Source organism: Paramormyrops kingsleyae, chromosome 8, assembly GCF_048594095.1.
Source record: "Paramormyrops kingsleyae isolate MSU_618 chromosome 8, PKINGS_0.4, whole genome shotgun sequence".
NCBI lineage: Eukaryota > Metazoa > Chordata > Actinopteri > Osteoglossiformes > Mormyridae > Paramormyrops > Paramormyrops kingsleyae.
In genome coordinates, this window is record NC_132804.1 from 606,025 (window position 1) to 631,173 (window position 25,149).

A 25,149-nucleotide genomic window follows, 5' to 3' on the forward strand; every position below is an offset into this window, starting at 1 on the left:
GCCCGAAGCCTTGTTCTAGCCCCTTGGCTCTCCCCCAGGCCCTGCCCCCATCTCCAGCCCCCATCTCCAGCCCCCGATGAGCACTCAGGGAAGTTTCTGCTCTACTGCTCAGCCGTATCACGTCTCTCCACATGCTCAGCAAATGCTAGCTGGACGATGGCTGGAGAAAACGGGCCTGATACTGGGCCTCACAGAGCAGGGCTCCCCCACCCCCCCATTGTGTGCTGGGCCGAGAACACAAAGCCATTCTTCCTCTAATCCATTTCACACCATTAATCAGTCTTACTTTAAGGTGGGGTCCGTATTCACCCCCCATCAACTCATCCCCCGAATCACTACAGAAACACTGAGATCTCAGCACACAGGCTCCCACGCCTAAAATGTAGATGAAGGCCTTTTCTATGCACACCCCTCCCCCACTGTTATTAAGAGACTCTAAACCGCCCCCATCTCCCCCAGACTCCAATACCAGATGTCCCAGTGCAGAAACTGCAGCTTCCTGCTCCAATTAACATGTAGGTGTCCAGGGTGCATCCACCCACTAGACAGCCCAACCTACACCCATTCCTCCTACAGCAACCCTCTAATGCATACAGAGTCTGGGCTCATAACTCATAACCTGTACAGAGTCTGGGCTCATAACTCACCTACACAGGATCTGGACTCATAACTCATAAACTACACAGGGTCTGGGCTCATAACTCATAACCTGTACAGAGTCTGGGCTCATAACTCACCTACACAGGGTCTGTACCCTTAACTCATAACCTGTACTCATAACTCAAACCTGTACAGATTCTGGGCTCATAACTCATAACCTGTACAGAGTCTGGGCTCATAATTCATAACCTGTGCAATGTCTGGTCTCATAATTCATAACCTGTACAAAGTCTAGGCTCATAACTCACATACACAGGGGCTGGACTCATAACTCATAGCCTATACAGGGTCTGGGCTCATAACTCATAACCTGTACAGGGTCTGACTTCATAACTCATGAACTATGACCAATGAGGATGGTATTTCACCTCACTGTATGACTCCATGCATCATGTATCTGAAATTTTGGTTAATTTGACTATTTTGCCACTAAAAAAATCTATTAATCTGAACATGGGCCTTGTACTGTCTGTCTGTGCATGTTTCTGTATTTTGTGCTGCCAGCAGCCTTTAATGTACACATCATTCTCTGGGAAATACCTTGAGTCCTAGAGCTAACCCTAACATACCACCTGTAGTAAATACCATAGAGAAAGTCTGTATCATGATAACAACCACATTCCTAAATAAGCCAGTCATTGTTTAGACCAAGAGTCCAATGAAAATTGTAATTATGGTAATGCACCTGTTTTGTGTACTTGTATGGGAAAATTCAGAAGGGTAATGTCTATTAAGTATTTACAAATGATGATATATTACATTAAAGCAATAATACAATACAAATCTGAACTATATTTACTTAGGGCAAAAAAAATTTTTTAATTCCACCTAATTCCACTCTGCTCCAGTCTTACAGAGTAGAAATTGTGTTAAAAAAACTAGGTCAACGCAGCCATTTCATGAGCCGTCGTTCCCTTCCTCAGAAGGAACATAAAGGTCTCCTAGCAACTCTGATTCACTGTGCCAGCATTCTGGCATTTCTTGGGAAAACAGCATCAGGGTGTTCAATAGGTGGAAAGAAAATCAACCAAAAAGTAGACTATCCAAATACTTTTGAAAATGTTAAACTGTGATACCCATGTCACACAATCTACACTTGAAATTAAAATCTTCAGCATTTAGCCTCCATATTATCTGCAATTTGAGTTTGCAGACTGCAGCAGTGCCCTCTCCAAAGTCCTCTCATTGTAAATGTGTAGGTTTCTGGTGGGACAACTTGTCTCCCTTTCCTTCTATTGGACCACAGGTGTCTCCACCAGCAGTGACACCCTCATGGAGCCGTTACACCTGCTGTCAGATTTGGGGTCAAACACAAAATGGAGCAGAGATCTACATCACAAAAGACAGGGTGTCACACAAAACAGAAAGCAGCGAACCCAGAAGCACCTGTGTGAGATCTGGACCTTAAGCACCTCATTTCCATAACTTATCTGTGCTGAAAACACAAAGCGTGTTTGCAGAGAGAGGAGAGCACAGAGCCTAAATTCGGAGAGAGGAATGTGCTGTGAACTCCAATAAAAAGAGCAATAAAACCAAGAAGGCTGACATTTTTCTCTCGGAACTCCGACATTCCGAGGTAAGTGACATCACGTCCGACAAGCTCCCGTTCGAGCTACCACATCTCGGAACAAACATGGCTGCCTCCATGAACACGTTGCTGTGTATTGTTGCTTTATATTTTTAGCACATTTGGAGTGAGATTATTTTTTCCGAGAGACAAACAAACAAGAAACACAAACTAGTCAAACCACATTAAAAGCTTTATAAAATAATTTAGTACAGTCATAGCGATGTTCTTTTTTCGAGAGGCAAACAAACCAAAGACACTAACAAGTCTGTTAAAAATCTGATATTGCATGTTAGGATACTGTGTACGGTCATGATATGGTATTTCTTATATTGAACACGTGCAATTACATTTATAACTATAAGTACATTTAACAAAATAAACACTTTAAAAGATTTATAAAATAGAATTTCTGTTGAGTGTGTAAGCCGCCATGTTGAAATTACGTCACAGGGGAAACTCGGACAAGAAATGCTGCATTCCATGTGCCTCGGGATCCAATTTTTGGATTCTCTTGGAACTTGGAAATTCCGAGGTGAGTGACATCACGTCCGACAATCTCCCGTTTGAGCTCAGACAACAAAATTCTTCCTGCATTCGATTATTTCTCTCTGAGTCGGAACTCGGATGAAAATGTCATGAAACAGAGAGAAATAATCGAACGCAGAATCCGACTCGGAGAGAATAATCGAATGCAGGACAACGTGGAAAAGGAGGTGTGTTTCCAACGGGAAGTGACATTTTTCAGAGAGATAATCGAACGCAGGATTTGTTCTTTCAGTTGCTGATAATATTTCAGGTCTTCCCTGTCATGCTCTCTCATTCTTGCTATTTCCCAGCACATTCGCACTTTAGGTCTTTACAGTTACCATTATGAGGCCACAAGGGACAACAGAGGTGGGTGCTTTTTACTCTCTGAGTCACACCGCTGCTGCCCTTTCATATTTCTGCTATTCCCAACTCAAGTTTTCTAATTCTTACATCATCTACCTTGCGTTGCATTTTTTTCCTGTAACAATCCACGCTTTTGAAAATTACATATAAAACAAGCCACATCGTAGTAATTTATCAGAATTTCTGCTGCTGGCATTACAACAAAGAATTAAATTATAAATGTACTATCACTGTATTCAAATATCACATTTTATTTCTCAGATGGATGGCTTTATACCCTGATATTGCAATTATAATGTAACCCTGTATAATGCAAGCAATTCTAGCTAAACTGATGGAACAGACATGTAAGTGAGTTACAATGATATCAGAGCTAATTCCACAATGTTCAGTTAGTGAGGTATTGCTGGTGGCTTACAAGGAGGTGTGTGTGTGGAAGCAGTGTCAGTAACTAGGAGCCTAAGCATGGGAGACGCACTGGGTGATGCGTCACTCCTCCAGGCCTGGGGGTCTGAATCCAGCTCACATCGCCTGCGGTTTGCATGTTCTCCTTGTGCTTTGTGCATTTCCTCCTAGGATATGCCATTATACTAATCTTGTCCGTAATGAGTGTACGTACTTTGTGATTAGTGTACCAACAGCATTGTTGTATATCTGTTCTATTATGCATGATACTACTACTACTACTACTACTACTACTAATAATAATATAAAGTAACATCTATTTTTTAATATTGTTTATTTACCGCTTATGAAAATCTCTGAAAGGGATTACAGCATGAATACAATGGCTGCTACTGTACTTAATATTATTATGCTTTGACTGACAATAAAATGTGTAGGTTTTTTTTTTTTTTAGTTTTTGCAAAACATTATTGAGTTACATTATATACTGTGTTAAGTATAGGAAAAGGAATGGAATTTCAATACTTTCTTGGTATGATATGTAAGTTTGAAATGTTGGTACAGTGATAACACTCCCTGTGATGGGCACCCCACCCTTGTACTTGATGCTGCTGGAATAACCTGCAGGTCCCCCCACCTGCCAGACCAGGACAGGCGGTTAGACCATCAATTGCAAAACAGACATATGACATATGCCAACATCCATATGACACCACCTTAATTTGGTTGGTTGTGGTATTTGTGTTTTCAGTAATAATCCAGTTCTCTAAGCCTAACCCAAGGTCTGACTAGAAATGGCTACTCCCCTGAGTTCTGCTTTTGCATGACTTTGTAACACAAGTATTAATGTTGTACCTGTTTATTTGAAAAAAGTAAACTGTGATGTATAAATAGTTTAATAAAGCCATCATATTAAACAACAGGGAAATAACTAATATAACTAATTAATCAAAGTACAGCAGAGGATTTCAAACACTGTAGTGCTTGTCCTCCATCCATGACAGCATAGCGATTCAGTTTGAAGCATAAAGCATTCTCCCCCCTTTAGCGTAGGGTTTTACTGAAAAAGTAGACACAGGCAGCTTACTTTTTTTAAGCCAAAGTCTGTCCTTTGATTACTTGCATCCAATGAATAAGTAATCTCTCTTTTCTGCGACAGTGGGCTCTCTGAGAGGCAAAAGAACTGCTGATAGTGCTGGGAAGACATCCAGTAATGGGTACAGAGTCTCCTTCAATTAAGGATATTCAGAAAAAAGCCAGCATAATGTGCCCTTTCGTTTCTGCTGGGCAGACAGAGACCAGCCTTAGGCCTGTAATGCTGATTGGGCAGGTCCTGCTGCATGCTTAGCCTACTGCTGTAGCTGCACTGCTCTGAGTCTGTGAGAGATGGGTAGGGCTGCAGCCACACGTCCTTCGCGCAACGAGCGGCTGTTAGTTAACTGCAAGCTTGATCATGAGCCTTGTTGTTCATTTTGGCTTTCAGGGCTGTTTATTGGAGAGTAGGCCTTTAAACCACTGTGACAGGGAGGATAGGCTTTTAAACCACTGTGACAGGGAGGGTAGGCCTTCAAACCACTGTGACAGGGAGGGTAGGCCTTTAAACCACTGTGACAGGGAGGGTAGGTCTTTAAACCACTGTGACAGGCAGAGGAAAAGGAGCCCCTGTAAGCTCAAGAGAATAAAGGAGTGCCAGTACAGGAGCCAGGCATGCTACAACTGCGGCTCCAGGAGCTGCTGGGGCAGCAGAGGGGGCTGATTGGACCTGCACTGGGCCCACCAGGAAGCCATAGCTCAGTCTGCCATCACTGATGTGGTACCACAGCACTCCTCCATGCTTTCATACATCAAGGCACAAAAAGAAGGACAGATCTGTGACTAAGCGGAAAGACGGAGGGACAGATTCAGTCAGGAGTCAGGACTGGGAGGAGGAGGGACACATTTACTCACAGTGTAGAGCTCATTGGTCACTTTCACAAGCTCCTCATGCATTTGGATTCCGATGTCCTTGCTCTGGAAACCAAGGAGGAGAAGACAGTTCAGAGATGCATTAAGCCACAGTCAGATCTGACTACAGACAAACATATGGCATTTCCTCATGAATATCTGCATTTACATTTAACACATTTCGCAGACACATTTGTCCAAATCAACATGAAACTGAAGGAAATAGCACATTACAAACATACATGCTGTCGAGGAGTCAACCAGGCATAAAAGCAGCTAGGCTGAGCTTCTAATGAATACTGAGGTCCATGTGTAAACAGCATCGGAGCATGAGCTACACAACTACACAACAACCTCTAACCTAACAGGGAAAAAGAAAACATCAACATGATTTAGTCAAGTTAGAGAAAATACGATGAATGAAAAAAATTGGGGTAACTGTATGTCTTAACCAAAAAAGAGAATTTTTACAAAGTGAGTTTAGCATGACGCTTTAATTAGAAACATTTAGCCACATTGTTTTTAGAAGAAGAAAAATACGGTTATAAATATATATATATAGTGTAGAGGACTGTGGTTCGTAAACTAAGCAGCAAAGGTAAATATGATATTTTTGACTTCTCACTAAAAAAGAACTCAACCAGAATGGACTGAAAGCTGTGAGTCATACCTAAATGTCACACATCCACACATACAGCCCAATGCACATTTCACAGCAACTCAAATGTCAGAGCAACAAGAACCATACAAGAAAACAGGGAATGAGCCTAAAAAGAGAATGCACCGAGGGTGATTCAGCTGTTACCCAGGGGGCATTCTTTGGCAGGGAACCCTCGTCATGTGTTGTCCGTCACCAGGAAGAGTCAAGTGACTTATGTAGATATAAATGGATTTCCTTTGCCAGTGAGTTAAGTGTGGTTCCTTGACTTAAAAGTAGGATGGCACTGATCCAATACCTACTATCAGTATCCATACCAGTATACAGACTTCTACTTACAAACTTTCAATTTACGAACTTTCAGACATACAAACGAAAGGGACTGTAAGTTCAAATCGTGTTCCTCTTGTTTCCTGTCCGCAACATAAATGTTTTTTTCTGCGCAATAATTCTGGGTAGTACGACTTCTGACCGCTACTCCCACCGTGCAGCAGCATAGCGTGCGCATCCTAGTTCTTTGTACTTGCATATACCCTTAAAATAATGTTGAATAACGAACATTTCAAGTTATGAACGGCTGTTTGGAACGTAGCTCATTCATAAGTAGAGGAGCGTCTGTATTGGAAAAAAAATCCTGGATCACATATGAGGTGGCAGTGTAGTAAGAAACCGATATAATGTTCCATCGGAGTTAGGTCTAGCCCGAAAAATCATGGACATTCTTGCAGCCTTAGCGTGAAATACTGTGAACAGAAGAGGCTAGTTGTTCAGCGACGCAAGTATGTTGGAGCTGTGTTGTCGGCTGTTATTCGTGAGTTGGTTGTGAACAATCGAATGGGAATATTTTTGGAGCTTGCTGAAAGATTGTGGAATCTTGCATTTCTCGCAGTTATCTTTTAAACTTTTTGTTGATGTTAATTTTACCTTATTAGTAATGAGTCCAAAACATTTTGCTCCCAGTGCGTACAGTGGAAAACTTTGTATATACAAGGGCATAATTTAAATGGTGAGATTATAGTATAACAAGGACCTAATAGGAAATGACAAAGTAATTTGACATGCAAGTGTTTGTTTAGACATTGGCAATAAACAGACATTTTATGTTATTGTTCAGGCTAGCAGACTATTATGGGGTGCCTATTATTTGCAAATTTTCACAGCTGCAGGGACCTTCTGCCCCTAACCCTCGCAAATGTGAAGGGGTAACTGTATGTTACACCGAAGGAAGAAAAAAGTAAAACTGCAGAGTCCAGTGTTTGTAAGACTACTGTCTGAACACAGTAACATTTACACAAACTAGATGTCGTCAGAATTGTATTCTTTCTAAAATGTGGTTAACTACTACTTAAAAGTTTTATCTGTGCTCCACTGTCTATTTTGTATCAGAGACTTATGTGTGCTATTTTATGATTGATTTCTTTATGAAGATATTGTATTTCTGTTTTTTTCTGTGATAGTTGTTACTGAATAAAACAAAGAGGCAGACTTGTGTAGATCTTGTTGGCCGTGGATTTCTTCCTGAAGCATAGTGAGAAAGCTTTTGTTTGAGCAACATGATCATTATATTTTCCTATTCTTGCCGTACTCAAACCATGCAGCTACAACAAATGTCTAATTTAATGCTTACTAGTTGATAAAGGGGAAAAATATCAGCTTGATATTGGTATCAGCAGATACTCAAAATTTAAATATTGGGATCAAACCAGAAAAATGACCATTGTGCCAGCTCCAGCTAAAAGGCACCTTTGTTTCAAATGGCCACTAAAAATTACATCCTTATTTAATTATCTCCCCCAAGGTCCCTTCTCTTATTACAATTATTGAGTAATTTTAGAAGACAGTGCCTTTAAAGGTCAAAAAGCTATTGCCATGCAGTTCCCTCTATGTGGTCAAAAGCAACCAGCAAAAAGTCGCTGGATTAGATGATGACCAACAAACCCTAATTTTCCCTTGACACACTTTGTATAAGTACCTGAACAATCAATATTTATTTATATGGAAGGAAGTACATATAAATAACCTTTTTGAGTAAGAAAAACCTTGTAATTGTATTACAGTGAATGCTTGAGTTAACATTTTTCAGATATTAATAATAATAATAATACATTTATTTTATATAGTGCTTTTCTAAAATGCATACAATACAGAACATAGATGTAGCAAATATGGAATATGTGACATAAGGTCTAGATTGCTACATATCCTTGTGTTTTTTTAAAAAACAGGAAGTAAGCAACAAAAACAAGCCATGGCTTGTTTTCAGTGTATGATTTGCTTAGTATTTAAAAAAAAAAATGTCACTCTTGGTCATCATTTAAGGGGCATAATGATCCAGCCGTGGATCACAGCAGAGAGCTGGCGTTCGAGTGAGATGCCACCTTAGGGTGAAATGTTCAGCATTCTGCTGCCTCTTCGTTTCCCTGTTCGTTTCCTTTCAGTTCCTTTTGCCACCAACTAAAAAAAAACAATGTTAAAAAATCTCTCCTGCTAGTGTAAAAGAACCACTGCCAAATGTTAACACTTAAATCCTTATTGCGCATTAAGAGGCTTCAGTCGATCACAAAGAGCAATACATCAGTGCTTAGCAGATGCCGTGCACCAGGATACTTTGCTGTACCGCTCCTTTTGGCTCATAAATCATCTCTGACTGTAAAGCAAATCAATATATCATCAAGCTCAGCAGTCAAGGTGCTTTGTTTTATAACCAGCTATATTCTCAGGAGATACTAGACTGTCAAAGGCTGTCAAAGCCTTTCTGCTCCACTATGAGGACCTTCCCTCTCCTTTATCACACCACAATCCAGCTATTGAGTTGAGATTCTGAGCTTTTAAGGATAGGAACTAAGCCCTTCTGAGGGATTTAAGAAACCCTTCAAAATGACTCAGCAATTTGTGACATTTACATCCAGAGTATATTTGAAATGTCAGATATTTTAATATATGAAAAAGGCTATTTTGTCCATGAACCATAAAAACCAACTGTTTACCCTCCTGAGTTTACCCTCAATATAACTGTGCTGGTTGCTACACAGAATCCTCACAAAAGACAGGGACAAGATTGTCAGTAAGGAGAGGCAAGTTTTGTGGATGTTGTAGAAGGAGGAAACGTAATATGAGAGCCAGTCAGTTAGCAGCCCTTTGTAGTGGGGGCTCTTTGAAAGGAATAAACACATTAAAGAAGCTGAAAACTCATCGCAAAAACCCTCCTCCTTCATGATGTTCTCTCCTATTCTCCACCAGCCACTGTCTGGGCTATAGTCACTGACCAGGGAGGCACAAACACGCCTCTTCAAAGTAAGGAGGGTGAAAGTTCCACCCCTCATTATGCTCTCTTTTTACAGAGGCACTATTGAGAGTATCATCACTGGCTGTATCGCTGTGTGGTTCGGAAGCTGCTCTGCCTCCTGCCGTAAGGCTCTGCAATGGGTAGTGAATACAGCCAGCAAGATCATCGGCACCTCCCTGCCCCCCCTCATGGACACTTTCCATGCCCTCCTCACCCGCAGAGCCATCAGCATTGCTGGAGACTCCTCCCACCCCTTACACTCCCACCCCTTACACTCCCACTTCAGCCTCCTGCCTTCAGGGAGAAGGTACCGGACCCCCCGGGCTCCACAAGACTCTTAAACAGCTTTATCCACCAGGCTGTCATGAGGCTGAACTCTGCCCATTACCCCCCCCACTCTGCCTCCTGCCCCTGGACAGTAATTTATTCACTCACTACCTCAAGAACTGTTTATACTCATACCTTTCTGCTGCTAATTTGTATTTGTATTTGACTTGTATGATTGCTACCATTTGCACTGTATTGTTCCCCATTTGCATCACTACCTTATCTATGTTTACCATTTGCATAACTACCTTTATATTATTACCATTTGCCGGAACGGATTAAGTTCGAGAACCGAGGTACCACTGTGTGTGTGTGTGTGTGTGTTATACACACACACACACAGACAGTGGTACCTCGGTTCTCGAACTTAATCCATTCAGAACTCCGGATTGAATCCTAAAAAGTTCGAGTTCTGATCGAATTTTCCCCATAAGAAATAATGGAAAACCAATTAATTGGTTCCCAGCCCCCAAAAATTACACCTAAATGTGTTTTTTTAGCATTTAAACAGAAAATGAACCAGATAAAACAAGAAGAGCATTTACTGTACTAAACACATCTAAGGACATTTATCAAAACAGTAATTTTTAAAGTAAGAAAATAAATGTATCCAAAAAATGTGTCCTGCCCCGATAGTCCTCTCCTTCCATGTGCCACGCCCCCTTGTTAAACCCGTGTGGAATCCCCGTGTGATCAGCTGTTTCTGGTTGTTGTCATTAGCCCTCTGTATTTCATCAGAGTTTCAGTTTGTTTCCCCATCTGTGTTTTGCCTGCCTTACCTGTAATTAAACCCCGTATTCCCCGATACCCTGACGTCTGCGCCATTGTCTCCGTTCCGTCCCCGCTCGGCACGACAATATTATTATAATTAAATGTATTAATTGTTTATTATTAATATTAAAATAATTAATAATAATTCTTTATTTTAAAATCTATTTTATTATATAATAATAATCACTGTTACTGTCTATCATTGTCTAAATGTACATTTTTACTGTCTAAATATGTTTTCAGTTTGTGCAAACATGCACGATGCTATCACAGAGAATGTGAAGCTGAGACTGAAGCGTTATCCTTTGTTTCCGCTGAGAGACGTGCCGCGAGACTCATTTCCCCACACGTACAACTTATCTTAGGTCGGCGTTCACGGTTTGACTTCTGAGATTCAGATCGAGTTCTAGGTAATTTTTTTTCGAACTGTTTGGTTTGACTTTTAAGAAATTCGAGTTCTAATGAGTTCGAGTTTGTGTCTGGCAAAACCCTTCTTTGGTCAGCCTCATGCAAGCAAAGAAAAATTATTTCAGCAATATCTTTCCATTTTTGCTGATTCCTGAAGCCAACAAGAAAAAATTATCACCTCAGCCGAGGAAATAACACTCAGTCTTGTGCAAACCTGAGACATGCATCAATTTCAACTGGTATTTTCATTTTACAAATGTTTGGGTTTGTTTTGCAGGATTTTAAGAATGTGCATATTTTAAAAAGCAGAAGATTGGGCAATGGGGAGGTGAGGCCATTGGGATGGACTGCTTGAGGAAATAGAGGCAGAAGACTCGCCTACAGGAAGCTCCACCAGGTGTCAACATGTGTCGTGTTTGAGTGAGACCTCAGTCATTTCTAGAATGTGATGACCAAGCCATAATGCCTACAGAATCTGCACATGCATCACTAGAAAGGACAACAGTCTCAATGGAGACGTGACTAACCTTCTTGAAGAGCCTGATGACGTCCTCACTGATCTGCGACAAGCGCACGATGACATTGTTGATGTAGATGTCGTTTAGTGTGGCATGATCCCGGCTCTCACGTCTAGTCTGGTTCAAGACCAAATACCAGCAGTTCACAGGCGAAAGGAGGTGCTGGTCCTTCCTGCAGCAATGGAGACAAACGGGGAGAAGTTCATCACACCCGGCTTCATTTCACACTTTCTTTATTATTATACCTTGAAGATCACAATTTTGAAGTCATATCCAAAGAATTCCAACAGGGTAACAAAGGTATTCTCACAGCTATATGTATGTGTGGAGAGTAACACTAAATAAGGTTACACATTTGCAAACTGCAAACCATTGCAAACTGTACAGAAAACAAGACAGACAAAAGTATCCCATTCCGACATGGGCCAGTGTGGAGTAAAGTCAGTTCTGTTCTCACTGTAAATCTCAGCATTCATATTGACAGGGCGGCCTGACACTGTATCGATTACATGACTCCTTTACAACGAGATCCCCTATTGACCAAAGACAGCCATCTAAGCCGAACATAATCCGGCTTTCTTAGCTCTGTTCTAATCTCATCAAGATCATGAAAGGCTGCTCCTTGGCAAGGGGACCGTAGTAGTTCCTGTTACTCTTATTTGGTGTTAGTCATGATGTCTGCCAGTACACTTCTGATCATCTCATTCAAGCCAATCCTCCCTGATGCCCTACAAGAACAAAAAGGCTCATACTGGAAAATTAAACAGTCATAACCAATTCTGACCTTGAAAAAGAGTCAACCGATCATTGAATCACTGATCAGCATGGCATGTCTGATGGCCAGCCAATCAGAGCATCATTTGGAGTGCTGTTATTGGTACAGGCTGTTTGCATTGCTAGAGCAATGCCTTAATGATCTACACCTTGATTTTCTTTTACTATTTTTTTTATTGTTAATTTACTACAGTAATCACTGAAGCAACTAGATGGAAATATGGGTAAAGCTCCATAATTCTTGTTTCATAAAAGCACATAAAGCACATAATGTTATTTTCATACTAGAACTGTCTAATACTGCACCCCTTAGTGCAATATATTCTAATTTATTAGCCAATAATGACATCATTAGTGGATATTTTACTTTGAAATAATATATTTGGTGAGGAAGCCTGAAGGACCTGCAACTCTTGCCCTGAATACTCCTGTTAAGGGACTTAAGGGCCTATATCCAACAGCCAAGTTAACACTACTCTGGTGTTTTCTGTTTCTGTATCAGTACTCAGGGATTTAAAAGCCCCTGCACTGTCCTGCACCATACATAAGAGCCCGGTTACTACCAACACGGCTATTTATTGTTGAAATAAAGCTTTTTTAGCAGCACAGTGGCTCACACATTTATCTCACACTTCCAGGGTTTAGGCTTTGAATTCTGTCCCCACTCTGTCTGTCACTAACTGGCCAGTAACATCTGAATGTCTGCCAGTGTACACTGGCATCCCACCCAGGGTGCTGCCTGTAATAGGCATTGGGTCCCCAGAAACTCGAAGACGAATGATTCCTTTTTTTCTAATACTAATTTAAAAAGGCCTGGTTTTTTTCTATAATCAAACTTGTCACACCATGTCCTGAAGTTTTGACAGGTAAACATCCAAGCCCTATATGCCACTTTTCTTTTTTCATCCCCACTCATTAAAAATTTAGCAGAAGCAGAGTCCTAGCAACAGCTCGCTCAACCCTCACTACTTCCCGTGTTTTTGACAGAAATGCAGAAAGATGTACCTTGCCGTTGGCAGTGTTCAAAACACACAAACATGCAAAACGAAGTTGGGACACATTAGGGCATCAGGAGCCAAACTGCAATGCACATGTCCCTGTTTGAGATGTTGCTAAACACATCACCCGGTGGTATTTGAGCATGGAAAAAAGTCTCAAAAACATCATTGATTGGTCTTTCATTTTTTGGAAGGTTAGTTTTAATGACATGCTGTAGGCTGCTTTTTGTGTCGCACAGGAACCAAGTGCTGAAGGTCTAAGAAGGTCGACACCAACACAGCGAGCCACTGGAGGGGTCACATGCAGCTAAAGGCAATATTCACAGTTCCCGGGCCTCACTAATCAAAGTATCACATTGCGCCCTCTGAGCCACGGAAATCTGACAGGAGGACCACTTCCAAATGTGCCCTCATGGCTAGTACACTCTGGAGGTCCTGTGCCCATCTGCTGTTAGCCAGTGAGCAAATCATAAGCCCTACAAGAGGTTCAGTTCCTTATCATTACACAGGACAAGCTCTTCAAAAGTCATTAGAGGAGAGACAGTATTGAAAACATTTTTTCCCAGTTCAAGGGCATCACTGCTTCACTCCCTCATGACTAATTTTCCTGACCATTATCCATCCATCCATCCATCCATGTCCTATACCTGCTTAAATGTGTGAGATGTTTTGTGTGTTATGCTGTACAGTGTATTTGACCTCTTTCCTATAATGATCAAGATACGTCCAGAGTGACTTATGTTGTCAGTACTGGGATGAAACCTGGACGTATGTTGATGGATACCTATAATAGCAGTAGGAGTAGTGTTTAGGTAGCACAATTCAATACAATACAATTCAATGCAATTCAATTCAATTCGTATACTGCATTTCCACAACATTACATTGTCTGGAAGCGCTTCACGTCATCTGCACCCAAAGCCCCCAGTGAGCAGCCAAAGGTGACAGTGACAAGGACAAACGTCATAGAAAGAAGAAGCCTTGGGAGAAACTAGACTCAAAGGGGGAGTCCATCCTCCAGGGACCAGCAAAGGAAGTCAAATGGGCAAAGTCCAATTCATACTGTCCCAATTTTAACATTTCAGTCTCAAAACAGGGGACAGGCAGGTGATGGGAGGCAGGTGCTGGTGCTGCTTCAGATGGGAGGATGAACAGTGGTAATCTAAAGTGGACCTGCACATGTACGTCTTCACTAATTGACTAGGATGGATGGCTGGATTATTCAGCCCAATTGATAGTACAGCACCAGTTTTCCTAGTGGAGCATCCTGCTGAGCTACCTGACTTGGATCCATTGTTCCACCTGGGCCCACTGCCTGTCTGGAGCATCTACTGTAATTATAGGGCCACAGGAAAGCTGTATATTGATTATAAGGTCAGGTCATAAGAACGGAGAACATGCAAACTCCACACACATGGAGCCATGGTGGAGACTCAAACCCTGGGCTCAAAGGTGTAATAAATGATACTGATGATAAATTCTTTGTGCCATTTGCACAAGTACAGGTACATTGGAGTGCTTCTCTTCATCCACCCCATTTTGCTCTCCATAGCTTGGGGGTCACAGTGCAGGATCAGCCAATGTGTGGTGCCCCTGGTGCAAGGGGTTAAGGGGCTTGCTGAAGGGCCCCTGGGTATGTGACTGATCGGGCACAGCTGGTGCTTGAACTGATGATCTTCTGATCACGGGCAGAGAGACTCTGAGCCTGCTGCACCACTCACCGCCCCCAACAGTTATGAGGCAACAGTGCTGACCACTGTAGCACCGTGCCAACCCAGGAAAGAATCAGACCAAAGTCAGTTCTTTGAAATGTCTGATCCATTGCAAAAATGAATAGATAGACCAGAAATAATTAAGAAAAAAAAAACTGAAAAAGAATGCTGTCCGGAGTCAAAGTACAATAAATTGCTTTCTGCTTTGGTAACCAATGCAGTGAGTTCACAGATGTGTTTACAGAATCAGATGCTTTGTCCCTCTCCTGTGATTCGAGGATAAATCACACTTCACACAAAGACTCCACTCCTGAGAGAGGCTTTGATGCCACTCAAGCATGGCTGCTTATCGACAAGTAAAGGGAGTTGGAGGATGGGGGGGAATCAAAGGGAAATCAGAACCAGAGGACTGAGGGAGGGACCCATCAGCTTCACACTTTCGAGAGGTCTGCTTTCAGACATCTTGTAAGAATGTTCTCTGCTGCCCATGCTGCTGCAGCAAGGGGGCTGTGAGCATTTTCACAGAAGGAAGATTCCCACTGGTGCATTGCTCGGGCCTAGGAGCTGAAAAAGGCACATCAGAAAGCCAGGATGGCAAGTTACAAGCATAAATGGACGATGATGGTGGGCCTGTCACTTGCACGGTACCCAAAGGAACACAGGGCTGGTGTCTACACTGCATGAATACATGGTATAAAAATGTATACCACACAAAGGGAGGTGTGCAAGCTCACACGCTCACTCTTCAGGGAGCCCCCGAGTGCCACAGGGTCGGGATGGAGTCTACACTGCATGAATACATGGTATAAAAATGTTTACCACACAATGGGAAGTGAGAAAGCTGACACTCTCACTGTACAGAGTTGGGATGGAGTCTACACTGCATGAATACATGGTATAAAAATGTAGACAGTGGGCTATGACTCTGTGCCTGTAATCGAAAAGTTGCTGGTTAAAATCCTGTGACCAGCATCATTCCGACACTGGGTGACATTGAGCACTTGAGCAAGGCCCTTAACCACCAGGGGCCCCGGACACCTGACAACCCTCACGGTGACACCCAAGCTCACTCTCTCATCTATATGTGTCTGGAGACTAATGGAGAGCAAGATGAAGAAGTTGAACACAATTTCCACACAGGCTGAATGAGGGTGTCTCTACTAGCACATGAAGGCCAGAACGTGAAGAAGAAAGGCAGTGCTCTTCATCACGCGGCATTCAAGACCAAAACGGAGCTGAATAAGTGAAGATTTCAAAATGTCCCATATCTGTTCAGAGCCTCACCTGAACTGAACACTATTACACAGAGACTATGAAAACAGCTCCACCTGTTGTTGATCTTTCATTGCGTTATGGTGGGAAAGACTAATAAGGCATCTCATAGGCATTTAAAAATGCAAATAACTCATAAGATTTCCCATGACAGCTGACATATTTATGTATTATAAACAAAGATAGGACTCTTACACATTGTTTTCCTCTCTCAGAAACTTCATTTATGAAATAAATATTGCGTAAAGTTTTACATAAAATCAGTCACTCTTTATACAATTTAACATTTTTCAAACAGGGGATCTCTGAAATTATTTTAATCTGACTGAGGGTTATAACATTTGATTTGAATGCCAATTCATTTTAGTATATTTGAAATTGCAGAAATGGTCGCATAATGTACATTAGGTACTTTTTTATTCTTTGGAATCAAAGTCATGAAAAACAGTTGAACTTCAATTTTACCAAACAGTAATGAATTGTATAATGTTGTGTTTCTTAGGTCCAGCCATACTCCAGCCCAACTAATCAAGCCCTAGACAACAGATCACATTAACTACTGACATCTCATTAAGTATGAAGCCATCGTCAAGCTTTCATGCATAGTCTGGGTAAGATTTTTCACTGAACTCCCAGATTCCAAACAGTGATTTCAGACCGAACAGCACAGCAGAATCTCACTCCCAGTTCAGCAGGTGAGGATGGGCCTTTTCTATTACTCAGAGACACTGAGAAATCTTTAATGACTGCCACCCCCCTGCCCACATCAGATTAGTTGCTAATTACCATTTGTTAATGCAAACAATGGCTTATCTCTTTCAGACAGGTTGGTTCCCTGTTGTTATAGGCGAAACGGGAATAAAACCCACCGTGTTTAGACTGTGACCCTGCTTCAGGGTGTGGAACACAGAATGCAGCATAGAGAACACACTGCCTCACCCAAAGGTCAGTCTTTATCACTTTTATGAGACTCAACAACCTGTTCAATTACACTTAATTGCAGTATTCAGATGATGAGTCAATACTGCTCATCAGTCACCACTGATGGGTAAGATATGTTACGTAGTGTTACATAGTGTAATATGTGTTACATAGTGTTACATAGTGTAATATGTGTTACATAGTGTTACATAGTGTAATATGTGTTACGTAGTTGAAGACAGTGGTTGCATAGTATAAAATGTGTAGTGTAAATGTTATATAGCAATATGTAGTGTTATGTAGTAGCCCAGCTGACAGTTGCAAGACAGTGCAGCCCAATTGACCCATTGGGAAAAGCCCCCTTTCGAGATTTAATACAGTATGGGCTTCATTTTCCACAGCATCCCCGTGTGAAAGGGACAGCTTCCAAGCACCTTTCCTCCTCCGACCGCACAACAGCATCTGCAGAGCATCACGCCCTGGAGCAAGCGAATAAACACAAGTTGCCCATAGACCAGACGTCCGCAGAATGCTGCCAAGCCTTACACTAACTGGCATGACACATCAACTGTCTCGTTTAGTGTACGTTAATGGTACTTAGACATGGCTGGTATAAACAGTCAAAGCAGCCATCATAGCATTACACCTCATGGTCCAGTGGCAGCCTGCAAAGATGTGAAGCAGCAGCCAGGGCCCAAGGAACGCTCACCAGCATGAACGAGGGCCGTCAACAAGAAAGCAGAAGGCTGACTTTCCCACAGTAAAGCTGAATAAATGATGGAACAGGAGAGCTGGCTGGATTGAGGTTTCCTGGGGGGGGGGGGCGGGTTAAGAAAGAGTGTTATGACAGGGAAGAGGAGGTTCAGGATGACGGCCATCACCGGCTATGCTGGTGAGGTGAAGAAGGCCCTGCAGCCATCGTGTGTGTGTCGTGTGTATGTGTGTTATGGACTGAGGGGCCCACTCCCTCCCAGCTGTGTTCTATTAAAGAGGCATACCCCAGCTGGAAGAACAACCCCCCCCCCCCACCTACAAGCTGATCATGAACAGACTATGTGGATTTGCCTTTCTCAAAGTCCCAGGCAAATACCAGCTGGTTATGCTCTTTTTATTCACATAATTACTATTATCATTATTTTATATTGAAATAGCCGGCTTATCCAGTTTAATTTTGGTGTTTCATGTAAAAAGTTCCAGGGCACAATAGCACATTTCGGGCTAAATACAGGCAACTTTTTGAAACCATCTGAACGTTTCTCAAATGCAGTGCAATGAAAACTAAAACTGTGGTCAGCTGACCATCAAACTATATCTCAGACTTTAATCATTAAATCTCAGATGTCTCACTGGTATAGACAATATCACAAGTATAAATATATACAATATATTCTAATAGCACTCTCGATATTCTACTAGCGCTCTGGATATTCTGCTAGCACTCTGGATATTCTGCCAGCGCTCTGGATATTCTGTTAGCGCTCTAGATATTCTGCCAGCGCTCTGGATATTCTGCTAGCGCTCTGGATATTCTACTAGTGCTCTGGATATTCTGCTAGCCCTCTGGATATTCTGCCAGCGCTCTGGATATTCTGCTAGCGCTCTGAATATTCTGCCAGCGCTCTGGATATTCTGCTAGCGCTCTAGATATTCTGCCAGTGCTCTGGATATTCTGCTAGCACTCTCGATATTCTACTAGTGCTCTGGATATTCTGCTAGCGCCCTGGATATTCTACTAGTGCTCTCGATATGAAAATAGCGCTCTGGATATTCTGCTAGCGCTCTGGATATTCTACTAGCGCTCTGGATATTCTACTAGTGCTCTGGATATTAAAATAGCACTCTGGATATTCTGCTAGCGCTCTGGATATCCTACTAGTGCTCTGGATATTAAAATAGCGCTCTGGATATTCTGCTAGCGCTCTAGATATTCTACTAGTGCTCTGGATATTAAGATAGCGCTCTGGATATTCTGCTCGCACCCTGGATTTTCTGCTAGCGCTCTGGATATTCTGCTAGTACCCTGGATTTTCTGCTAGCACTCTGGATATTCTCCTATCACCCTGGATTTTCTGCTAGCGCTCTGGATATTCTACTAGTGCTCTGGATATTCTGCTATTGCTCTGGATATTCTACTAGTGCTCTGGATATTCTTCTAGTACTCTGGATATTCTACTAGTGCTCTGGATATTCTGCTAGCGCTCTGGATATTCTACTAGTGCTCTGGATATTCTGCCAGTGCTCTGGATTTTCTGCTAGTGCTCTGGATATTCTGCCAGCGCTCTGGATATTCTACTAGTGCTCTGGATTTTCTGCTAGTGCTCTGGATATTCTACTAGTGCTCTGGATATTCTGCCAGTGCTCTGGATTTTCTGCTAGTGCTCTGGATATTCTACTAGTGCTCTGGATTTTCTGCTAGCGCTCTGGATATTCTGCTAGCGCTTTGGATATTCTGCTAGCGCTCTCGATATTCTACTAGGGCAGCGATTCTCAGCTGGTTTAGCCTCAGGTCCCATAGTATTCCTCGGTAAGTAAATCATGACCCAAATCATAAAAGTTGTGGACCTGGGGGAGTAGGTGACAAATTTTACCATCATTACCCATACTTTGTAGAAGTAGTCCTCTGTAAATATTGTTGGAGTCCCCTGCCTTAGAATCTAAATCTTCTTTTATTTTTCACAGAGACCCCATTTCATTCTCAGTATTGGAAGTGCTTATTTCAAGGATTCTTTGCAAGGAAACGTCTACAACCCCCACTAAGCCACTGTTATTCGCAGTGTCAAAATGTGAGGAACTAACTATATTAACAGTTCTTGGAGCGCCCTTTGCTAAGTGAAAAGCAGGCTACTTTATAAGACTCCTTTCACCTGTTTCAGGCTACATTATTTCTCTGAAATAATGACCAAAAAGTAATGAGTCGAAATGTAAGTCAGAATATTCAGCAATAAAACTACTTTCTGCCATCTGGATTTGGCTATAAAAACAGAAGAGAAATGAGGAAATGCTCTCTCTCATCTCAGGCATTCCTGTATAAGGCTGCAAACTGCACACTGTGATCCAAAAGCCTTGAAAAGTAGCGTAAGGTGGCTACTGCTTACAAAAACAAAACCAATATTTGTCACAGGTTACGAGGCAACACAGAAATTGATCTAAGTCTGGCTCTCCATCCTGGTTTGACTCAGTCAAAAGCAGGCAGTAAAACTATAAGCTAGGTCAGGGGTCTCCAACTCCGGTCCTGGAGAGCTACCGTCCAGTAGGTTTTCTATCATACCCGGCTTCTGATGAGCCACACCTGTTCTCAGGTAAATACCAGGAGCAGGTGTGGCTCATCAGAAGCCGGGTAGGATAGAAAACCTACTGGATAGTAGCTCTCCAGGACCGGAGTTGGAGACCCCTGAGCTAGGTAAATCATTTTGGCAACCTGCCAAGCAAATAAATACTTTGAGACAATAATGTTAAGCAAATTACTCTGCTTTGGGGCTGTGTGACTTATAAACAGCAATGTGCATTAGGCGTGGTGTGCGAGCAGTTTGTTTTTGGAATGGGACTGTGGATTTCAGGGAAAGCTTGATCAATATGTTGAAACTACGCTCACTCCCTCAGCATTGTTCACCTAGCTGTTCTGATCTTCAAAGACGCAAGAAGCACTTCTGATGCCACTAATATTACACAGATGAAGCACGTCGATCCATAACAGCTACACTTTGGTGCTTTTTAAGTGCCAAAACTAACGGGTGGACAAGCACAGCCGAGCTGAAGAGGAGTCCAAGCAGACACAGACTGGATAACAAGTTTGGCCTAGTTGGGCTGGAGCGCTGTGCTTTGCAGCTGTGAGGCTTCTTCGCTTCCCTGAGTCCAGCCCCTGGCACCCCCTGCAGACCTGGTCACCTCAGACTCACTTGAATTGGTGGTGCTCCCGAGAGCTGCGGATCTTGGAGGAGAAGCGCTCAGCCAGCTTCTCCAGGCTGCGGGAATACTCCAGCTGGATCTCCGCCTTGCGGCGGAAGAACTCCTGCAGGTCTTGCAGCAGTTGAAGGCGTGACTCGGACTGCTGCTCCAGGCATTTGAACTGCTCCACCAGCTGGTTGCGAATCTCTGTCGGCCAAAGACAACCAAACATCATGACCACTGCTTGTAATTACAAACGACAGCGCAAAGTTGATTTTAATTATTCAAAATTAAATATAATCACAACTGCCAAACAGATAATTATTTGCAAAAGGTCTGCAACAAAAATTCTACATCATAAAATATAGTTTTATATATCCATGGTCATATACATAGCTCACTGCTTTGTAGAAACGGTCATTTCACTGATCAAAATCAACAACCTCACTGCAGTTCATTCCAAAATGCTAGTGGAGTTTCTATAACTGATGTTTCAATCATATCACTTTCTGTCTGCAAACCTGCAAATGCAGATAACTTTCAGCTGCCCTCCAGTCCATCCAGGTGGGACAGCCAAAGCTAGGATTGCAACAAAAGTCTCTGTTGCTAGTGCACCATCCCGCCAGGACAGGGTCAAAACAGGTGGAGCACACACCTAACGGAACCTCAACACATATGTCTGTGTGATAGTTTGAGAAAGAATATATAAATTTTCCCACAGGTATTCCGTGCTTTGTGGGCCATTTAACAAACAGGAATGTCAATAATGAACAACAACAGATCTAAGGCCTATTAAGGCCTTACTACTAAGAGACACTTAAATACAAAGGAGACAAGGAAACAGGAAACAGTTGGGGCAATTACTCTGAGGGACAGGAACAAGAGGTAAGGCAAACCCAGCCTGGGCATGGCCTGTTATGGCCACGCCAGGGAGGAATCGGGATTGGCAAGGCATCCACGATGGGGACGACGTGACAAGTACAGTTTAGCTGATGCTGCTGCTGCTTACGAACCTTTACTTATGCATAATTCTACTGGAGTCATAAGAGTGATTTTTTTTCAAGCGTGAAACAGGTTTAGATATATGATGAAAACTGATCAAAGTTTGGGAGTATCTTTAAAACCGGCAACTTCTTTGAGGGAAAATTTAAGCAACACTCTTTCTGTTCAGTTACACAAGACAAACAATTCATAGCAAAACACAATATCACTAAATTACACACACAATACAGTATCACCCAGAGTTTGCTTCCTTAAATGGCATATTCTCTGCTTCCGCTACTTATATTACAGCTACAGTGAAGGTCGGCCTGCCCTCTCACTGTGTGCAAACGCAGAGACTTGAGAAACAGACATATAATCATGAGCTCAGATGTCAATGAGTAGGTGCTACCCAGAGCAGAAACCAGAACAGCACAGGCCACTATTAAAGACACAGAACGCTGATTTTCCTGCTGCTAAAAGAAAATCGCATTCATGTGAACGGAACTAGATCCATCCAGTGTCTGTGGTTCCACAATACAAAGCAAGGCTGCCTTTATTTTAGAGAAATAATGTAGGCTGAAACAGGTGAAGGAATCATAGAAAGCAGCCTGCTTTTTACTCAACAAAGGGTGCTCCAAGAGCTGGTAATATAGTGGGTTTCTTAGTATAAAATGTCATATTTAGGTTGATGTCAGTCGTCAAAACATGCAGACCACTTCAAAATTATTCAAATGTCAAAACAAATTCAGTGTTCAGAACCATTTTGTAAATGTATAAAATCAAAGCTCTGCCAGATGTCATATCAAAGCCCCCGTATGGTTGTAGACAAGGCGCCGATCCCTCAGGTCCAAGGACTGCCTGAACCAAGGTTATCTGTGGGATAAAATAATGGAAACACAAGATGACAGCATGAACACTGCGAGCTCCTCAGCGGGACTGGCAGATTGCCTTTGCCAGTGGCACAGAAGCCCTCAGATGGCTCTTTACAGTTATCAGGTACATGAAAGATTAATCCTGAATTTCTTAGAAGAACATTTCTTCTCTGTAGCTCGTCCAGCCATGTTACTTTGAAGATTAAAGACATTCTTCAAAGAGATATTGTTTCAAGGGACAAAGGACGTTTTAGGCCCACACTAGGAACAAGGGCTTGATTGTAGGACAGCTCATGGATTCACGGAGTGGTGTGTGGGGTAGGAGGTTGTGTCTGGAAGGTCACTGGTTCACATCCCATGGCAGACAAAGTAACTAACCATAATCATATAACTGCTCCAGAGCACCAAATAAATGGCGAACCCTGTGTTTTGACCCCAAGGTTTGTTCACATCCATGTGTCTCACAGGAGAACAAGGAGGGATATGCAAAGGTTGAAATATAAATGAATGACTCCAGACCAATAGTGACATGCCATGATTTTGTCTGGAGTGTTTCATTTCTCAGCTCAGCACAGAGAAGCAATAAACCCAGATCCAGAACATCAAATGGACAATCAGAATAACTAATCATATCAGTTAAGCAACTTGACCATTGAGGGCTAGGAAAGTTCCCTCCACCTCCAAGCCAAGCTGCACACTCCTGTTTCTGGTTAACCACTCCACCCGAACCTTTCTCCCTGCCAATATCTGTGGCTTCACCCCTGCAACCCTGCGCGCAAATACCTCACATATCCCAGAGACCAAAACCATCTCCAGCAACCCAGGAGAAAACTAACTTCCTCCCAGTTCTCCAAAGTCCCCCATATGGGGCCTTTTCCAAATCTCCCCCTTTATCTTTTTCCCCCTTCCCCGGCATATATCAAATGACGGCACCCACACCTCCGAGGAACACTACAAAATTAGACGCTGAATTATAATTCCGGTGCTATATTAAGGGCTCCAGAAGATAATGTTGTGAAAATCTGACAGTGTAGCTGGAAAATGGGTCACATCAGCATCACAACAGCATCATATCAGCATTGTTTGCAGCTTTCTGAGATCCTACAAAAAAGGAAATATTTTGAATCCTTCCTGCAGTTTCCTTCAGTTTAAAACTTTCTTTTATTCACAGGCAAAGAGGGATGCTACAGGTTTTGGAAATTTTGCTAAGTACAGCTGGAATAATCCTGATATACTGATATTACATGTGAAATTCTACCCCTCAAAGGTTGGCATCAAATCAAATTATCCTAAATAATATTTCACATAAAATATTGTCATCAGCTGTGACGGAGAGGAAAATGGCACATTTCTGGGCAGAGTCTGCTTGGATGTGTAGCCATGCGGCTCCATCTACACGCATGCGGCTCCATCTACACGCATGCGGCTCCATCTACACGCATGCGGCTCCATCTACACGCATGCGGCTCCATCTACACGCATGCGGCTCCATCTACACGCATGTGTCACTCAGGAGGTGGCGACAACCTGGGCTCTGAAATTAAAGGGCAATATCTGACAGTACCCAGAATGTGACAGACAAAGTAGATGCGGATGACTCCTCCAGATACGTCTAAAAGCATAAATAAACCCCACTAAAGCTGCTGTTATAAACACAAACACAGCTACACCACAGGCATACTCTCTGAATTCTTAATTCTTCCACAAAATCAGGTAGTCGGCTGTTCTTTTGCATCTGGCTCATAGGTCGATTTGCCGAAGAGCCTATCCTAGCTTAAATCCATTTCCCTAAATCATTTCCTCTGTGAATTGTTTATAGTTAAGCATGCACCAGGCGTCGATCCTGACTGGGTAATAATAGCATGTTTCCAACGAGTGAAATTGAGCGTGCGGCAGAATTCCAATGTGGCGATCCCGGAATCTCTGGCCTTCCCTATTATCTATTTATCCGAGCAGACAGATGAGGCTTTGTGGGCTTTTCTGCACATATAAAAATGGACACGCTTGTCTGCTCCTGAATGGCTTGTCTGTATCGATGAATTATACATCAACAGTATGGCCGACAAGCAGGAACTTCCCCGTTTCAGCGTAGGGTGAGAACGTCTCTCTCATGGCGCGCCGGCCCTCATGGCTGCCAGGAAACAGAGAAGCACAGTGAGCAGGCTTTGGATGGAGTTCACTCTGCTTAGGTGTCGAAAGATCACATGACTAAAAGCTCGGAGCTGGCCTTTTACTCGTCCCCGCTGTAGATGGAGATACGAGGAATACAAAGCAAACACATCTGCTTTTTGAT

The 25,149-nt window shown here is 42.5% G+C and overlaps 1 protein-coding gene across 2 annotated transcripts in view; it reads right to left on the reverse strand.

The window, feature by feature from the left end:
- Positions 1 to 25,149, reverse strand: part of LOC111833093 (SLIT-ROBO Rho GTPase-activating protein 3) — a 90,660-nt gene that overhangs the window by 32,966 nt on the left and 32,545 nt on the right. For both annotated transcript variants that reach the window (XM_072714952.1, XM_072714951.1), the window contains exons 2-4: positions 21,012 to 21,207; positions 11,448 to 11,610; positions 5,474 to 5,536 (exon numbers count right to left, since the gene is read on the reverse strand). In XM_072714952.1, the coding sequence (XP_072571053.1) occupies positions 5,474 to 5,536; positions 11,448 to 11,610; positions 21,012 to 21,207 (422 nt within the window). The remainder of the gene's footprint in view (positions 1 to 5,473; positions 5,537 to 11,447; positions 11,611 to 21,011; positions 21,208 to 25,149) is intronic.